Source organism: Gavia stellata, chromosome 7 (assembly GCF_030936135.1).
Source record: "Gavia stellata isolate bGavSte3 chromosome 7, bGavSte3.hap2, whole genome shotgun sequence".
Lineage (NCBI taxonomy): Eukaryota > Metazoa > Chordata > Aves > Gaviiformes > Gaviidae > Gavia > Gavia stellata.
The window spans coordinates 31,009,629-31,028,167 of NC_082600.1; the positions used below are offsets into that span (position 1 = coordinate 31,009,629).

General features: G+C 34.5%; 1 protein-coding gene across 1 annotated transcript in view; it reads right to left on the reverse strand.

Moving 5' to 3' along the window:
- Nucleotides 1-3,730: 3,730 nt before the first annotated feature.
- The window catches only part of ARHGAP5 (Rho GTPase activating protein 5), a 41,790-nt gene continuing 26,981 nt past the window's right edge, over nucleotides 3,731-18,539 (reverse strand). Inside the window, exons 4-7 of the mRNA XM_059819390.1 lie at nucleotides 14,259-14,336; nucleotides 12,680-12,811; nucleotides 10,834-10,939; nucleotides 3,731-6,246 (exon numbers count right to left, since the gene is read on the reverse strand). Of these exons, the coding sequence (XP_059675373.1) occupies nucleotides 5,916-6,246; nucleotides 10,834-10,939; nucleotides 12,680-12,811; nucleotides 14,259-14,336 (647 nt within the window). The 3' untranslated portion in view covers nucleotides 3,731-5,915. The remainder of the gene's footprint in view (nucleotides 6,247-10,833; nucleotides 10,940-12,679; nucleotides 12,812-14,258; nucleotides 14,337-18,539) is intronic.

Here is an 18,539-nt window from a genome sequence, read left to right on the forward strand (position 1 = left end):
AAGACTAAGTCAAAAAAGAAATACTAAGAGAAAAGGAATAATGAAAGCAGTCATCTGTGAAGAGAAACTTTTCAACTCTAATACAGTTAAATAAAGGACATAAAATCAGGCTTATTTGTGTGACCACAGAGGGTAACAAAATTAAACCCACGTCAGAGCTAGACAACTCACAGATAGGATATCAAAATTAGATACATCTGTTTACATTCAGTTTTCAAAACTTAACATCTGAATTTTAAGCAGTATTTATCTGTAGCAGGCTGGCCACCTGTTACTATGTTAGAACCACTATATCAACATCTACTTCTTTACTAAGTTAAAAAAGCATACATGTATATACATACATATTTCAATAATGAACCACAGACATTTCATTCTCCATTATTATGGTTTTTTGCTACATTCTATGTTTAATAATTTCATCTAAGTGTTTTAAGAGGCAGCTGTTCAAAGTACATTATCTTATTTGAGGTAGGTTTCTTACTCTCTTCTTCATTCCCAACTTGCACAGGGTCAATATGACCAAGTAAGGACAATCACTGCAGAAACTCAGGTCGCACTGCCAAGTACCAAGGCTGGAACCTTCAAGGGGAGACCACATTGCCTCTAATTTAATAGCGCAACTTGTTTTCTTCCAGATGCTTCACCAACTCTTCACACTCAGTGTCAGTTAACCAAAGAACTTCAATTCTTAACTTACCACTCCATATGTTTTCCACTTTTAACTCAGAAAAACCCTGCAAGAGCAATTTAGGAGCCCCTGACAATTTTCATCAGTGGCAAAGCTGAGAGAACTGCAGGAAGAGATGAGAACAGCTACTTTGCCTTCCCTTCACTTCTTCAGTTGTGAAGCAGAAAAATCTGTAAGAACATATAGATTGTGATACTGTAATTCTGGGGAAAATAAAAGCTACAGCTACACTATATAAATCAGTCAGTCACCTAAGCAGCTGGAGGTACTCTTCAAGTCAGTGTATCTACCCCTGAAGCACTGACATGCAGTCATGGCTAGAAGTACCACCATGAGATTCCTTTCCCATCTTTTCTTAACTCAAACAGCTTCTAAGTAGAAGCAACAATGGTCTTTCATTATTACCACACTCTGTAAGACTGAAAAACCACAGTTACTGCACTGTAGGCATTCAGTGAACTTATTTATATCTACATATTTTCTAAATCACACCAAATAAAAAACAGTAATGGACAAATCATTATTAATGTAATCAGGTATATTAAACCCTATTTTGTAATATGAAAGCACCAAAATGTTGGCTAGGCATCAATGACAATTCAGCAACAAAAATCTAAACACACATGCATTGTATTTTATAAGGAAGATGAGAAACATATGGGCAACAGCCATAACATGCATCATCTACACACTTCAGAAAGAATTGGTCAGTAAGAAAAGGAAGTGTTTGGTTTCACTAGCCATGATGACAGATTCTGATTCCATGGAAACTATGAATTAGTTGAAGGAATGAATTTGACAGAAGTGAACACTAACGTTACACTTCGGTTTTCTAGGACAGCTGTTCATCAGAAACTTGTGGTCTGCTGTACAGCCTGAACACTGCATTGTGCTTCAGATTCAGTAGAGATGTTTTTTGATACAACAATCTAGAAAACCAAGATTTGCACACTGGGTAAATTATAGGTAAGACGCATCCTATTTGAGATTAAAATGCCCTAGTATCTGAAAGTGTTAAGATATATAATAAAACCTGAACAGTGTTCAGATTTGAAGGCTGTCAGGAAGATTTTGCAGTTATTTCTGCACCAGCCATAGAACTCAAGATGTTCTGAAGAAACAAACTAAGCACAGATGTTGCATGCACAAGAACTAAAACCAGTACTATTATCAAAGTTGGATTTATCCCATATAGTTACCAGAATTATGACCAATAACGTAGAACTCTGAAAATTTAAAGCTGACCTCAAAGACCACAGTTTTTACTTCAGGTTTAAAAATTCCGTAAGAAAAATAATTTTAAGAAATCCATTCCTTTAGCATGGTAGAAATCTGAAAAACTGATTTCCATAACCACAGCCTTCCTTGCTGAGCAGATCAATCAGGTGAAAAATGGAAGAGCTCACATGAGTCACAGAATTTCATATGCACTGCACAGTTAAAGAGAACATCTTACATTCTGTCACTTTCGAGGTCTGTTCCCTAGTTTATGCACATATCCATCTTGAGGGGCTGCATTACCTATAGAAGAGTCTTCACCACTGTGAGAATCACTTCCAAAAATCAGCAGTTTAAAATATGTATCAAATACAAGAAGACAGACACCCTCCCCCCTGAGAATACCTTAAACACTTCAGTTTAGCACTCAGTTTAGCAAGATTTACTGCTAAATTTCATCTCTGTGTATGTGAAAGATAGGGTGCTTTTGCCTTTAAAAATTTAGTAGGCAACTAAACTGAACATTATACACAGTAAGCATCTTAGTATTTTATTTGTTGCATCTTTTATACAGAATAAGCTTCACTGATATTTAATTCACTGCAGTATTCTGCTGATGTAGCAACAAAAGATTACATTATAAACAAAGAACAAAATTTCGACTTTAAAATTTTTTTTATGTGTAGTTTTTTCAGTTGACAAACAGCATCACAATTAATGAAAAAAACTGGAATAAGCACGTAAGCTAAGGCCAATTTTTTTAATTTCCAATTGATAGTTTTTCTATATTTATGATAAATATTGGAAGCTAAACTCCAGCAACTAAAAATAAACATATCTATAATTTCCTAGCAACCAGGATTCAAATAATGGAGAAAAGATACTACAACAACAAAAATTCTTTTCACTTAAGTTGACATCTGCGATCTATTTACACTATATATGTTAAAATTCCACAAGATCATGGAGGGTAAGGAATTTTGAAATAACCTGTTAAGCACTACTTAAAATGGCACTTTTGTAATTCAGGTGTGGGATTTTAAAATTGCTAAAACATTAAAAGACAATACACTGCAGTATGTCTATACCAATATTACATAAAAAAAGACAAACTACTCCATAAAGTGTCACTGAGATGCTCAACCAAAAATAATATACATTTGTATCTTTATCAAGATAGATACTACCGTAAAAATGCTCACATTAAAAAATATAGTTATTATTGTTTGGATTTTCATTAAAACTAGAAGGGACTACATGAGCCAAGCATGAGGAATTCATATATAATGACATGCTTCCTCATTTTGTAGCACTAACAAAAATAATAATAGAAAAACCTCTATTATAACTCTTCAGTAACGATGGTATAATTTCCTAGTATCTTTTAAAAACTTCACTATGTGGGTGTATGTGCATGCAAGTCTGTGCACATGTGCTTGTGTACATAAACACACACAAAATATCAAAGTGTATATATTACACATACACACATAGCCACATTCCTGCATATAACACTTCTATAATGCAAATAGTATGCAGGGACTCTTCCATGTGACAATCAAGCACCACATGCCATGCTTTCTTATTATTTCTCTTTTCATGTTTTATCCAGTAGATGTAATAACACTTTCGTATTTGGCCAAATGTAAGTGTTAAGATGTTAAAAAATCATGAAGCCATAACTTCATACACAAGAAATAAATGATACAGCAAATACTTCTGATCACAAGTTCAACATGAAAGTTCGTCATGAAATGGAATGTAAATAATTCTAAAAATTAGTATTCAAAGATTAGTTAAATATTATGGCAAAGAACTTGGAATTTGTAGAAAGTTTAAAATGTAATTCACATTACAAAGACAGGAGATACTTTATAGATAGAACTTTTAAATATGGATATGACTGGCATTTATTTTTAAGCTTACTTCTATTAGAAATAGACTTGTTTCCTGTACAGGTGATGCTTTGTCTATACCATATACAGTAGAAAAATAAATTCTTTAGCAACCTAGAAATAGTATATAAAACTCTTGAAGTTTCATTTTCTTTGCTAAACATGCCAAGATTAGACTGACAACTATAAATAAAAGCTATATAGACAAGTAGAACAAGTTAAGAATACTACAATTTACAGGACAGACTTTATTGTACTATTAATTCCTGTGTGCTTTGCAATAGGAATAGGGTTGACTTTTCTTTTTTGTTTGTTTTCTTAGAAAAGATAATTACTTGCAAGAATATAACATAATATCAAGATAATTTATAATATACATGTACTTCAAACAGCAGCCGAGCTTATGGTATCATAGTAATCTAGAACGATAATCCAAGTCATAATTAGAAGTACAATACCTAGGACATAAGTGGGAAAGGCAATTTTTATTTTGGGAAAATGGAGCAAATCAAACTCTTAGAAGCCTTAATTCTCAAAATCATCTATTTACTATAATACATACAAGACGATCTTAAATCTTGTTATAAGTGAAGATTACAACAGTGACCATCATAAAGCTTTTTTTTTTTAAACTATACAAAACATTCTAGCAGCTGAGTGAGCCAAAACTGTTTTCTTCTTTGCAGACCTAAAAAGGTATATTTGGAGCATGAAAGAAAAAAAGCTGCTATGAAAAGTCTCACAGGTAGTGTTTATCTATGGTCTCCCCTTTGCTACAATTTGTAACCTTCTAAATTTTTTTACCACTAACAAAATATTTAACCAAAAGATTTGTTTAAATTAAGCAGCATTCTTTTACAGCAAAATTGGTACCAATGTAAAAGGAAAATAAATGAAAAGAGATAATTTAAAAATATGGTGCAAAAAAAATCAGTCATTTGAATTTTTAGTACAACATACCACAGGAAAAAATATGAATACAAGTTTATGTGATTTTATATATACACACTCCAAAGAGGTTAATTGTCAGTACCCAAAGTATTTATTGCTATGTATTAGCAATGCATTTTTGTATATCTTTAAAGGGTCACATAAAAATAGATTTAAAGAATAGATTAATTGAAGTCCTAGATTAAAACATTGTTTGGTTTAGAGAATTTTACTACAACAAAATTCATGTTTATGTATGAAAAGTTATATAACCTTATATGAAAATGTCATGAACTATTTTCTAAACACTACATGTATTCCCAAGTGGGAAAAATTAAAATATCTAAAATATATTAGATTAAGTTTACAAGACCATCAATGATCTTTTAAACATGCAGCTGTTTACAGAATTAACAGTTTTACAAAATGTTTAGTTCAGTAATGGAACATAAAGAAATAAGTAGGCAACATCAAAATTTTTGTACAATATTTGAAACTCACTTTTACAACAAGCATGTCCTTGGTATTGTGCTGTAAGAAATAATAAGCAAGTTCACCCACCCTTAACAAACTGTCCACAGGTTTACTTACAAGTAAAGATGGATGGTGAGGGATTGTAAAATTCTCAACAGTGCATTTTGCATTCTTCCATAAACCATCCTAAGCATACCGTCACATAAGTAGCCAGGAGATTACAAAATAAACTATAGCTGGGCTTTAGTTGTTTACACAGAATGCTTGAATGTGAATAAAATTGCCAAAAATAGCATGTTAAATAACAAAAACAGCCATAAAGCAGGCTGTAAGCATTGAATGTTTCATAAATGTAATTTTTTAAATCATTAGATTTCTATAGAAAAATTTTATTCACAATATATTGTGACAAACCGTCACAGGAATGATATAGTGATTGCAATAGGGTATCATGCAGCAGCAGCTTTGTACTTTATAGCTATTTTTGCTTTTAAAAATTACACCTCTCCAGTCATGCTTATCACATAGTTTTTATCTGCATTGTGTACAAATGAGGAACACAGTACGGGATATAACAAAAAGATGTCCAATCAGCTGGATGGGAATTATTTTTCATAAATATGAAGTACATTACTGTATCCTGAAACATGCATGTCTATAGCTTGACTTTACTGTCCAGTGCCAGGCTGCCTGCAATCATCTTCTATTTATATAATACCAAGAGGGTCTGCTGGTAATTGTGACTGAATCAGCTGAGGCTGCAGTGGTGGTGGTAACTGAAGAGGTACCATTGGTTCCACCATCTGCACTGCATTGGAAGGCGGTGGCTGACATGCCACTGGGTTAGGTGCTTCTACAATCTCTCCGTTGTAAAAGAAAAATTGACACTGTTGAATGAAGGTCTCTATAACCGACTGGTGGATTTTGGTGGTAGAAAGAAACTCTCTGTTTTCAAAATCAGGTCTCATCAAAGTAGGCCAGAAACAAATTGATAAGTTATCAGCAGTCATAAAGTTGGTTTTATATTGCTGACTAACCCTGAAATGAGAAAGACATGCATAGAATGAATTAAACCAGGTATGCAATCAACTACAAATATTTTCATAGCTCTCTAACTGTAAGCACTATTATTAAACAATCTCAACATTTTTGTTACTTTCCTCCAGCTATCCATTAAAACAAATGTCCTTGGGTTTTTTTAAGCAATTTCTAGAAACCATGACTTTTCCAGATTTGGATAGCTAACAAATATAAATCTGATTAAGCTTTTAATCAAGAAAGAAATTCAACATTCCACCAACATTTTAAAGTGGCAATAATAAACAAACTTTAAATTTCTCAAGCAGCAACAGGATTTCATAAAATTAAAATTTTGTCCATTAAAATGTCTAGAAGAAAAATGACAGAAATGGCTTCTTACTGTAGGACACTCAGATACTAGCTAACATCTATGGCACTCAAAGAAAAAGGCATCACATTAAATCACATGTTAAAATAGACACAAAAACAACAACAAAAAATAATCAAATATTGATTAAAGCACATCTCTCCAGATTTTTTCGTACTGGCCAGCAACAGAATTTGGCCAAGCTGTAAAGATCATAATCAGTGGAAATTTCACTAATATCAACACACATTAATTTTGTTTTCTTTTTCAATATATAACGCAAAGGTTTCCAATTGGGTTTTTCTTCCTACAAGTTTCCTGCTTTGAAGCAGGGGCTGAAACAGGTTCTTCACTTACAATCTAAACTCATTATTACAATACTATTACAACAAAAAAACCCCAAAAAAACAACAAACCATCCTGTTACCAAATTTATCATCTACAATTAAATGCCTCCTCAGAAAAAAACACACAGCTTTTCATAGTAATAGGCAAAAATATTCTAAAAATATTCTAAAAATATTCTAAAAATATTCTAAAAATATTCTAAAAATATTCTAAAAATATTCTAAAAATATTCTAAAAATATTCTAAAAATATTCTAAAAATATTCTAAAAATATTCTAAAAATACTCTGCATTCTAAAGTAACATCACAATTTTATCTAGAAGTAATTAGCAAGAGATACATGAACAATTGTGTGTTAATAAATCTGACAAACATGAAGATAATCATTGAGCTGGGAACATGCAATTCCTATATTACAGCAGACAGCACAAAGGTAACTGAGCTACAGTTGTCCTGCAGAAATAGACGGAAAATAAAACTTCAGCAACTTGTCTGTTACAATTTTGATGATTAACAAGAGTAGACTACAAGAATTTCTGACAGCTGGCTGTAGTCCACAGATTCAAAAGCTGAGAAAACACTAGAATTAATGCTATAAGAAAATGTTCACCCATTTACAGTGCATGTGTAGTGGTAACTGTAAAGGGTAGAATTCCATTTTAGCATGCGCATTACTTATTCCAAATAGTGTGAGGGTACACAAATATTGCCTCTCAATCTGTTTTGACTAAGTTTGGTCCAAAGGATATTTGGATAGTATTTCTGAATGATAGTAATATTCATAATCTCTTTCCTAAAAGAATTACATTTCAACCTCATTTAAGGATTAAAGAACCCAAAAATATAAATGTAAGCTTACATTTTGCTTAGCATTTGTAATAAAAGTTTTCTTCCTATACCAAATTCTTCTGTGTATAAATTCTACCTAGACTACACTCTAGAGACAGAACAATGAGTGAGACTTACCAAGAATTGAATAAAATTCAAGTGTAAGACATTGTGATGGGACAATGAATCTGTCAGAGTTTTGAATCAAAACTGCCTGTACCTTTTCCCTAAAATGAGTACAATGAAAAACACCAAACGAGATTTCAAACTCTATAATGGTGTTTCATTAGAGAACAAACTACAATAAGGTAAGTTATAAAACTGGGGAAAAAAATAGCACCTGCTATGTAATAAAACTGAAATAAAAGCCAGATCATGTATTTTGCAGACTGCTTTTTTCTTGTCATTTTTGCTCTGCAATTAAAAATTTTTCAAGGGGTTTCTTCAGTTGCATAGGCTAAAACGTATACCCTCTGACATCCTTAAGCACCTCTAGGATTTGATTATGTTTTTGGTCTTCTCATGCACCTTTTTTCCCCGCCTTGTCATGAGTACACTGCTTGCTGTCTCTCTCATATTGTTTCTTTAATCTGATCTAGTTGTAGACTGCTGCTGCTGTGGACAACAGGTGAAGTTTCATCGTCTCCCTCTTCCTTCTCCCTCTCCACCAACTTTCTGGCCTCAGACCACAGGGTGGCCACAGGGTGTCTGAGATCAGCTGGTGTATTCTACAGAAAATTAGATTTCCCCTGTTTCTGTTTTCCTTTAGAACATGCTGCAGCTGCATAATCATTAGATCCAACAAAAAAAGCAGTGGGAACCTATGGCTAGAAGTGAGAAAAGGGGAAAAGCATTGCACCTCTTTCCTGGTTGCAGCTCACAACTGGATTAAACGTAATGAACAATCAACTTTATTCTCTCCTGTGTTTAAACTTTACCTCTGTCCTTTCTAAAGGTAAACAAAAACCTACCAGCCTGTATGCCATCTCCCGCCAAACTTTCCCAAACTACTTCAGAATCTTCTTGTAAGTGCTTAGCAAACATCTATTCACCTTATGTTCACTCAAAATGAAAAAGGATCCTGCCACCTTCCTCCACTGCAAACTCTTCAGGAACTTCAGTCTGTAAACCCAGTCTATGATAAGACTTTAAAAGCTGTACACATATGTTTTCCCGGACTTCAAAAGCATATTATGCCATATTAGCCCTTACGTATAAAGGGAGTCATTATCTAAGGACAAACATAAAACACAATCAATACCAAAAAAGCCAATGTCAGTCCAACACTGTCCTGTTTCAACTCCATCTTTAAAACTCACTTCTGTTTACAGTTAATCAACCACAACTAGATAGCTACTATGCTCTGAAAGGTGCTTATCACACTAAAGAAAAATCCATCTCACTGTTGCCATTTTTTATATTCTCATGGTTATTGGTCTCCCATACCTCAACAGCAAACTCATCTGGATAATACTTGTATTTTTTGTTTCAATAACCACGTCCTATGCTTGTGGACACACCAAAATAATATCAATCACCAACCACTATTAACTATACAACAATATGACATTTCTTACTCTAATAACATATGATGTAAAAACAAAGCATTTAAAACACCATTTTGTGATGAGAACTCTTCCATCATGTAGAAGAGTGTTTTACCTCATTTAACAAACAATTCATTTGATGAACACTTCCATTTTAATTATGTACTAGGAGTAATTTACGACAAATTAATCTCTTAAAAATAAATATAGACTGTGAAGAATTTAGATACAAGATGCTGTATACACCTATATCTACCTCTCTCTATATATATGCAACTGCTTATGCTCAAGCAGTTTTCTTCTTGAATGGAACGCAACTACCTGACACTGCAAACGAGACAAAAAATGACAGTCTTTCTTACTTAAGAAAAGATTATTTTGTTACTACCAATGTGCAATGTAAATCAGTCATCATTAAAAGAAAGAAAGTGGACTGGAGAGCAAAGGCGTACATCACTTACGTCCTCCAGTAAGTTCCGTGATTAAGACATTTCATTTGTCTGTAGATATGCATGCATTAGAACCTATTCAGGATTTTTTTAAATTGTATTTAGCTCCTTTACTTGCAGCAATCCAGGTACTTTACACAGTACATTTAGCTGTACTACACAAATAGAAGACTAGCTGTAGACTTCTGACAGTTGAAAGATTGCCACTCTTACACAAAAATTTCTATCAGGTCCTTTAAGATCTATTGAAACATTTCCTGTAACTTATGAAGTTTGAGATGGTTTGTTTTACTTCAGATACATGCAAGCACACACATGTAAGTGTATGGAATAAGTATATCCATTGATATGATTTTATCTATTTTAGGGCTGAATTTGTATTTGGCAAGACTGCAATGGAAAAATTGATCCATTTCCCTGCAAAGGAAAATGGGTAACTTTATAAAGCTCTAGCAAGTCATATATGGGACGGAAAGAAGTGTAAATGTAGGTGCCTAAATTCTAAAGTTTCTCATACATTCAGTGGAAAGAGAAGACTCCTTCCAAACTGCAACAGAGAGCACCTACATTCTTTCTGTTGACTAAATAGGGAAGTTAAAAGGTCTCACTTCTGCCCCCATATTACAAGCCAAGTTAGATCATTACAAATACCTGCGAACACACACACACTAGTCCAGAACAATTTAACAACTTAAATGTAATGAAAATCTTATTGGTGTATATATTTGGAGGAGGGAACGAACATGACGGAGGTGGGGAGGAAACAGATCTGTAGCTGTGGTGCACAGTAATTCTTTCAAGCTTTTTTGTTATGTACACCAATCATTCTTATAACTTTATAGTGGCGATGATGACAGACATTTATACATCAATAAAATCTGAGAACAGAATATACAAACCTTTTCCAATCAACCTCTAACTCCTAGTTTCATTTTCCACATTTATACTAACAGACAAGCTTTGCAGCATGAAATTTTCTATTCTAGTAGTCAATTCATTGTTACTAACACAATCTTTTTTGCAATTGCTACAAGTTAAACAAAATTTTAGTAGAAAAATACTAAACCTGTTTAGATGCGTTATTACATATTTGAAGACATCATAGTTCACTGGATGGAATTTCTTCACAATTTCTTTTAACTCGTGCAGCCGTTCTGTCTTATCCATGATTTCTATAGAAATAAGTGACATTTTCTGACACATCTAGAAAGACATACTGAATAAAGTGTCGCTAAGTCTTTTTCCTAGTGTAATGGAACAGATGACATGCCCACAGAGAAATATCAAGTGAGAAAATGTTTCATAAAATTCCTATCTGCATATACTAGTGCACAGAATAACTTTTTTATTATAGAGGTAACTATCTAAACACAAGAACATTTTTCTGTATTTAAGCAGAATTATTTTTCTGTGTTTAACAGCAAAGAATCACTTGATTAGCTCATTGTTGGCTTGTAGAATGATAACTAACAATGTGACAGGGTCATTTCTTGTCAGCTTTTCCTCTGCTTGCAAAATGTTATGACTTGGATATATCTATAAGATTTATTCGGCTTGAAGTTTCATAAAGATTTGGGGGAAGGAAGACATTCACATGAACTGAGACTATCTTAAGCTTATCAGTTATTCAAATAAATTCAAATCAGTTATTCAAAAAAATTATGAATAAGCCTGGTGCAGCTATTTTAAAATACATTGTTTAAAGGAGAACAGGGATTTTCACAGGCCCAAGGCACATTATTTATGCTTCAAAGAGGAAATTAGCAACATGTAAGAAAGGACTATGGAATAAAATAACAATTTAAAAAAAAACCCAAATAACTAATGCATCTGCTGCTGCTAAAACACTTGTGGAAAATACCACTAAAGTATTGTAGAACCATACATTCTGCAGAATATACTTCTATTCCACGATGATTCATATAAAAAGGAATACAAGCTCACCTCTATTACTTGACTGCATTGCTAAAAAGATACTTGATGTACCCTAACACCGTAGAAATAATGTTAAACATGCTCTAATATATCCCAAATAGAAATTTAAAGCAGTATTAAAGGCATTTTAAAACAGTGAGTCCACTTACCTTCTAAGCTATTGCATGTTTTGACTGAAATTTAACTGATACACTTTTAAGAAAAAATAAAACTTAACTAATTATATTAAACAAGCAATTTGCCGGAAAAGTACAGCAGAAATACTACAAATGGGTATTTACAGATATCATGCAAAAATACAAAATTTCTAATGGACTATATATTAATCAAGTCCAGGCCCAAGCCTTAGGTTTACACTAGTATTTTCATGTTTTGAACAAAAAAGCGTTAGGAATGCTGTATGTCACAGTTGTATCCTGCAAAAACGCGTAGCAGTCTTTTTCTGAAACAGTTTGCTGCCAATACAAGAGAGATACTCTTTAAAAGAAGGGAACAACTTAGTCAGTTCACCTTGAAATGTCTGAAAAATGCTTGTAAGACAAATAAAATAAGCATTTAATCTTATAAGAAGTTCACAAAGATAATTACCATAATATTGCATAGATGTGCCTGATTTCTAAAGCCTAATTTGAATGTAAGACTTGATGAATTCAAGGGTTTTTTCCCCCCTGTTAACAATTGCAATACAGTTTCAAGAGCTTTCATCATATGCAGAATGGAAAAAAAGTAGATTTCTCCAATTAACTTTTCTAGGAAAAGGAGAAATAAGAACCCACAACTTACTTAGAAAAAATAATGTATTAAGTTTATTTCATCATATAGTTCTGTTAAAGAATATAAAAAAAATGTACATGTCTAAGCAATTTATAAAATATTTCAGTGCAGCTAGACCTTTCAACTTACAATGAAGTAAAAATTGCAATAAGGGCAAATCAATATAACATGATTAGATCAAGACAAGATTGTTTATTACTTACTTGATGTTTCTAACAACTCTTGATGCAAAGAATAAGGAATTAATGGATCTGGCAGATCTGCAAAAAAAGCTTTAAGGGCCCCAGCCACTGCATTTACTGTTACTCCCATAGAATCTAGACTGATATTATGATCTGTAAAACAAAATTAAACAGCCATGTAAGTAAAACCTACACTGTCATTCCTCAAAGTATTTTATGAAAACAAGGATTTATTCAAAACACTGAAAATGACAATGTTGCCAAACATTTGTTTAAAAATGCACGAAAAGGTGAACCTATGGATAAGCTGCCATCACTTTGACCCATATGAAATCAAATATAAGAAAGTCTGACAGTATAAGATAACAGTAGAAGATCAGAAAAACAAAGTTGTCTAATTCGCCATGCAGACTTGAACGCTTTTCTATTTACCATTGACTGGCTTCTGATTAATCAATTTTGCCCAATAGTAAATTTTAAATTCTATTTCCCAAAATTTTGTTAAAAACTGGTACAGGGCACCTCAATTTGCAGAATTCATGTGATTGTGTTCATGTGACCACATGAAGCCTTTTAAAAAAGGACAACAAAAGATACCAGTGACCGCACATGGCCATATAATCTACTGCTAGATTCCCAAATAACAGAACTTTTATGTTTTATAACCAGAAATTTATTTTTTTAATTGAAATTTATAATAATAATGTCATGCTACATATTTTTTTAAACCAAGACTAGAAGTGGAAGCATTGTAAGTGCAGAACTTCAAGTACTTAAAAACTGAAATTTTTAAAATGCTAGGTTTACTTTTCAGAAGTCCACTCCACCTGAAACTCTGGAACATCCTTTAATAAGGTGACTGAAGAAAATCTAGCATTACACTCAGATTATCTGAAAAAGCATAGTGAGGCATAAAAAATAGTACATTTATTTTCCTTATCATCTAGGAGGAATTTTACTATTTTTCACAGGCTCAACTTCATGATTAATATCCAAGAACTTTTAAGAAGTGTTTTCATTTTGAAATATCAACTGAGATCATAAATTAAATGAGAAAACAGAAGGAAATAACTAATGCTGACCCTCTCTTTTAACACATCAAAGTGGACAGCATAATTTACCAATCATATTCCAATATATTCTAGCATGAGAAAGGTTGTGTTAGAAATTTATTATCAAGATATAATTGTTAATCCATATTATTCAAGAGAGCTTTCAATAAAATAATATCCAGAAGTACTACATTTGGGGGGGATAAGAGAGGGAAGTGAATGCCTTAATGCCTAGGACTGATGAACTATTAACACAAGGAGCAGCTAGGACTGCATTTTAACTCTAATTTTAAACACTAGAATACCACCTAGAAAAGATTTTAACAGCACTTAAAGCCAGCTGCAACAAGATTCTATCTATCTCATCTTGGTTTACACACAGCTTCATTGGTAATAACCTGGACTATACCAATACAACCTACCAGAACATTAAGTACTCGGTGCTATGGAAGTCAGTTTGAATGTGCAACTCTTTCATATTGCACTATGATAAATCCATGGAGAATTCAAGTTCTGTTTTGGCTTTAAATAATAAAATCTGTCATTACCTTGATCAAACTGCTTCTGAATGTTATCTTGATCTGTTTTATTCCCACTAACACGGTACAGGCCTTCAGTACATAATCCTTAGAAGGGGAGGGAAAAAAAAAAATTCAAAAACAAGTTTATATACTAGAGAACAAAACAGAGCCAGTCATAATTACTAATTCAGAAACCAAAACCAGGAATACAAATCTTAGTGGCTAAAAAGTAACATGTTAACCATTATAGTGATATAGGACTATCAAAACACAAAATACCAGTTGTCTATTGAGTCCACTATTCCATTTAATATGAATCAGAGGAAATCTGACTGCAGGCATTTGTAGAATAATTTACCCAAAATTATTCTCTTCCTGATCTCTACTAGACTGTTGTTATTTGCATCTTTTTTAAAAAAATCATCAAAAATCTTAATTCTGGGGTTTGGTACCCACAGAACTTACGCTTTTAAAAACTGTCTTCACAATTTGGGCTTAACAACTTACTATGGCAAGCAATAATACACTAATAAAATACTCTGCAGAAAAATCAAACATTTGTAATTCATTCTTGATTTTTCAATTTCGTAGTGTAACACACTCCTGTATGAAACAAGGAATTAATCTTCTAACATACTTTCCTTTCTACCATTTATATTTTATAAACTTTGCATCCATTTCTCCTCACTTCTTTTCTAAGTTAAATTATCACATCAGTTACAAGTTTTTCTTCAAGGGGCAGGGAAAGAGAGGAAAAGGAGAAGGGTGTTAGGAAGCACAGGTTCTCCAGGCTTCTCATTATTACTTTGTTTTACTATGCATTATGGAGTCATCATAATTACAGCAGCCATTCTAGGTAAACAACATTAAAAAAATACACCTTTACTATGCACACACACACTTGCTCACTCCACTCCAGTGATTATGCTTCCTATCACATTGCTATCTTTTTTGCCCACAGCTACTCACTGAATGAACGCGTCCATCCTGCTAATCACACCATCACCCAAGATCTTTTTCTTTGTTAATTTAGAACCCATTAAGGAATACAAACAGTTTATAGTTCCATAATTCTCCAAGTTACCTTTATGGGTGCAAAATTATCTACATGCGAGATCTCCATAACAGTATATGGTTCTATTTAAAAATTCACAAGTTTTAGAGCTTTATGAAATTTCTTGGCTTTTTACCATCACGGCCCAGTAACTGAATGCATTTTAGATTATCAGATCAAAACATAACTCCTCTGTCCCACCACAGTCATTGAGTGTGCCTTTTAAGTTACCAAGAAACACTAGTAATGCTGTTACAATGTGCAAAGTACAGAAAGAACTTAACTACTTCATACTGCTGGGAAATTTATACCAATTAATTTGATATCAACTCTTCTAACTCAATTCTTCCTTCTTAATGCCTCAACAATTCACATGTCTCTTTACTGGCTGCATCAAGGCTGTTTTAGTAAGCTTTTTTCAATAAACTTTTATACCATTTAGCTTTCTAAATCCATAGCCAAGAGTTTTCTCTTGTAAATATACACCTAAACGGTCCTTTCAAAAAACCTGAGCCTCATTCACTGACATCCTCAAAAAGCACCAGGAAGTACCATTTGGTGGCATAAGGCAAAAAGTGGTTTAAATGATTCAGAGGTTGCCACAGCTGAAAGGGGTTTCAAACCTGTCTTCAAAAGAATGCCTCAATTGTGCTACATGCTATCACAAAGAGAAACACTTTGATTCCTCTTCCAGAAGTTGTAAATAAAGAAATAAAAAAAAAAATCACTGGTAGATGAGAACAAGCTAGGATCGAGATTATCTTTTTTTTAGTATGGGAGAATCTCAGTTGGAGGCCCTACAGCCCCAGGGTATTCTGTGTTTTATCCAAATACTACTCAGTTTCTTTCTGCACAAAAAGTATTGAATGTGCTGCAATAACATTTTCTGAGAAGTCTGATCCAGTCACTGTTCAGTAGGAGTGTTTAAACTTTGAGTACTTGAACTGGGCTGCTCTGGAGACAGATGCTCTATTGCAGTATCTGGGCTTTTTTTTTTTTTTCTTCTCCTATTTCATCAGGTAGTAGACACCTCTTTGCTCAGACCAGTACAGCTCTGAGAAACATAGAAAGACAACTTACAGTACTTCAGAAAATTTTCAGGTTAAACAAGGAGATGCCTGCTGAATTTAGGCATCTTCCAAAAATAGCTAAGTGCTGCAATTCTGGATTAAGCTACCCACATTTGTCTTTTAAATTCCTCAATCAAAAATGATTTTTCTTGCTTGTATACTCTAGAAAGTAACACCTCATGAAACAGTTGGTCAACTGTCATTATACTGTTTCTCTAAGGCACACAAAGAGACAAGTTTAATCTGCTTGTGTGCATACACAGAGCTAGAAGTCTCAAAGTATAATTTTTGAGTAATGCTTCAATTCTCTCTCGGGTTTTTTTTTTTGGTGGTTTTTTTTTTTTGTAATCCAACCAGGTCTCTGCAATGCTTGTTACATCAAGATCTTCATCAAGTATAAGACACTCTAGTTCACTAGTTTTAGCTTTTAAACTTCTTGCATGTCTATAACATATATCCATATTGAGGGAGAGAGAGCACGCAACATTTATTTTTTCTTGACAGCTTTTTAAAAATTCAGTTCCTTCACCTGCAAGCCCACTGTTTTTTTTTTAATTCTTATCTATGTTCTTATCCTGCTTCCCTTCTGTAATTTTCAATATATTCTTAATGGACACAATGGCTGTTGTAATATTATATATCAAAATCATCTGATTTATATGCTTCTGTGTCCTGCTAGCTTCACTACACCTTTAGGTTTAAAGAATTAGATGCTCCTTATTTCATGTCACAATAGCCTATATTTACTTCAAGAGAGAGCTCATCTCCTTTGTCTAAGACACAGTATTCCCACAGTATTCTGAAGAAGCTGGCAAATTGTGCTCAGACAGGTGCACTATTTGCTGGGTAAAAAACTGGCTGGACAGTCGAGCCCAGAGAGTTGTGGTGAATGGAGCGAAATCCAGTTGGCAGCCGGTCACAAGCGGAGTCCTCCAGGGCTCAGTTTTGGGGCCAGTCTTGTTTAATATATTTATCAATGATCTGGATGAGGGGATTGAGCGCTCCCTCAGCAAGTTTGCAGATGACACCAAGTTGGGAGGGAGTGTTGATCTGCTTGAGGGTAGGAAGGCTCTGCAGAGGGATCTGGACAGGCTGGATCGATGGGCCAACGCCAACTGTATGAGGTTCAACAAGGCCAAATGCCGGGTCCTGCACTTGGGTAACAACAACCCCAGGCAACGCTACAGGCTTGGGGACGAGTGGCTGGAAAGCTGCCCAGCATAAAAGGACCTGGGGGTGTTGGTCGACAGCCGGCTGAAGATGAGCCAGCAGTGTGCCCAGGTGGCCAAGAAGGCCAATGGCATCCTGGCCTGTATCAGAAATAGTGTGGCCAGCAGCAGTAGGGAGGTGATCACGGCCCTGTACTCGGTGCTGGTGACGCCGCACCTCGAATCCTGTGTTCAGTTTTGGGCCCCTCACTACAAGGAGGACATTGAGGTGCTGGAGCGTGTCCAGAGAAGGGCGACGATGCTGGTGAGGGGTCTGGAGCACAAGTCTTATGAGGAGCGGCTGAGGGAGCTGGGGTTGTTCAGTCTGGACAAGAGGAGGCTGAGGGGAGACCTTATCGCTCTCTACAATTACCTGAAAGGGGGTTGCAGAGAGGTGGGTGTTGGTCTCTTCTCCCAAGTGACAAGTGACAGAACGAGAGGAAATGGCCTCAAGTTGCGCCAGGGGAGATTCAGACTGGATATTAGGAAAAAGTTCTTTACTGAGAGAGTGGTGAGACACTGGAATAAGCTGCCCAGGCAGTGGGAAGTGGTGGAGTCACCCTCCCTGGAGATGTTCAAGGAACGTGTGGACGAGGCATTGTGGGACATGGTTTAATGGGCATGGTGGTGTTAGTTGATGGTTGGACTTGATGATCTTACAGGTCTTTTCCAACCTTAGTGATTCTGTGACTATTCCTTTCTCAAAGTACCTCCTAGTGCCTAATAAATTCTCTTCTCACATCTTCTTTTGTGCTGCCGCTTGTGATCAGGGTTCCATCCCATCTTTGCATGCTTGATAGCAAGTACTGAGAGTTGAAGTTTTCAGACTGTCTATGATGATTTTAAAGGCTTTTCCTGAGTGACAACAGCTATACTAATATTTAGCCTGCTGAAAAGTCACACAGTATCTGCCAACTTGACATCTGTAGCCAGGTTCCACTATCACTGTTCTGCCTACATTTCTGAATACACACTA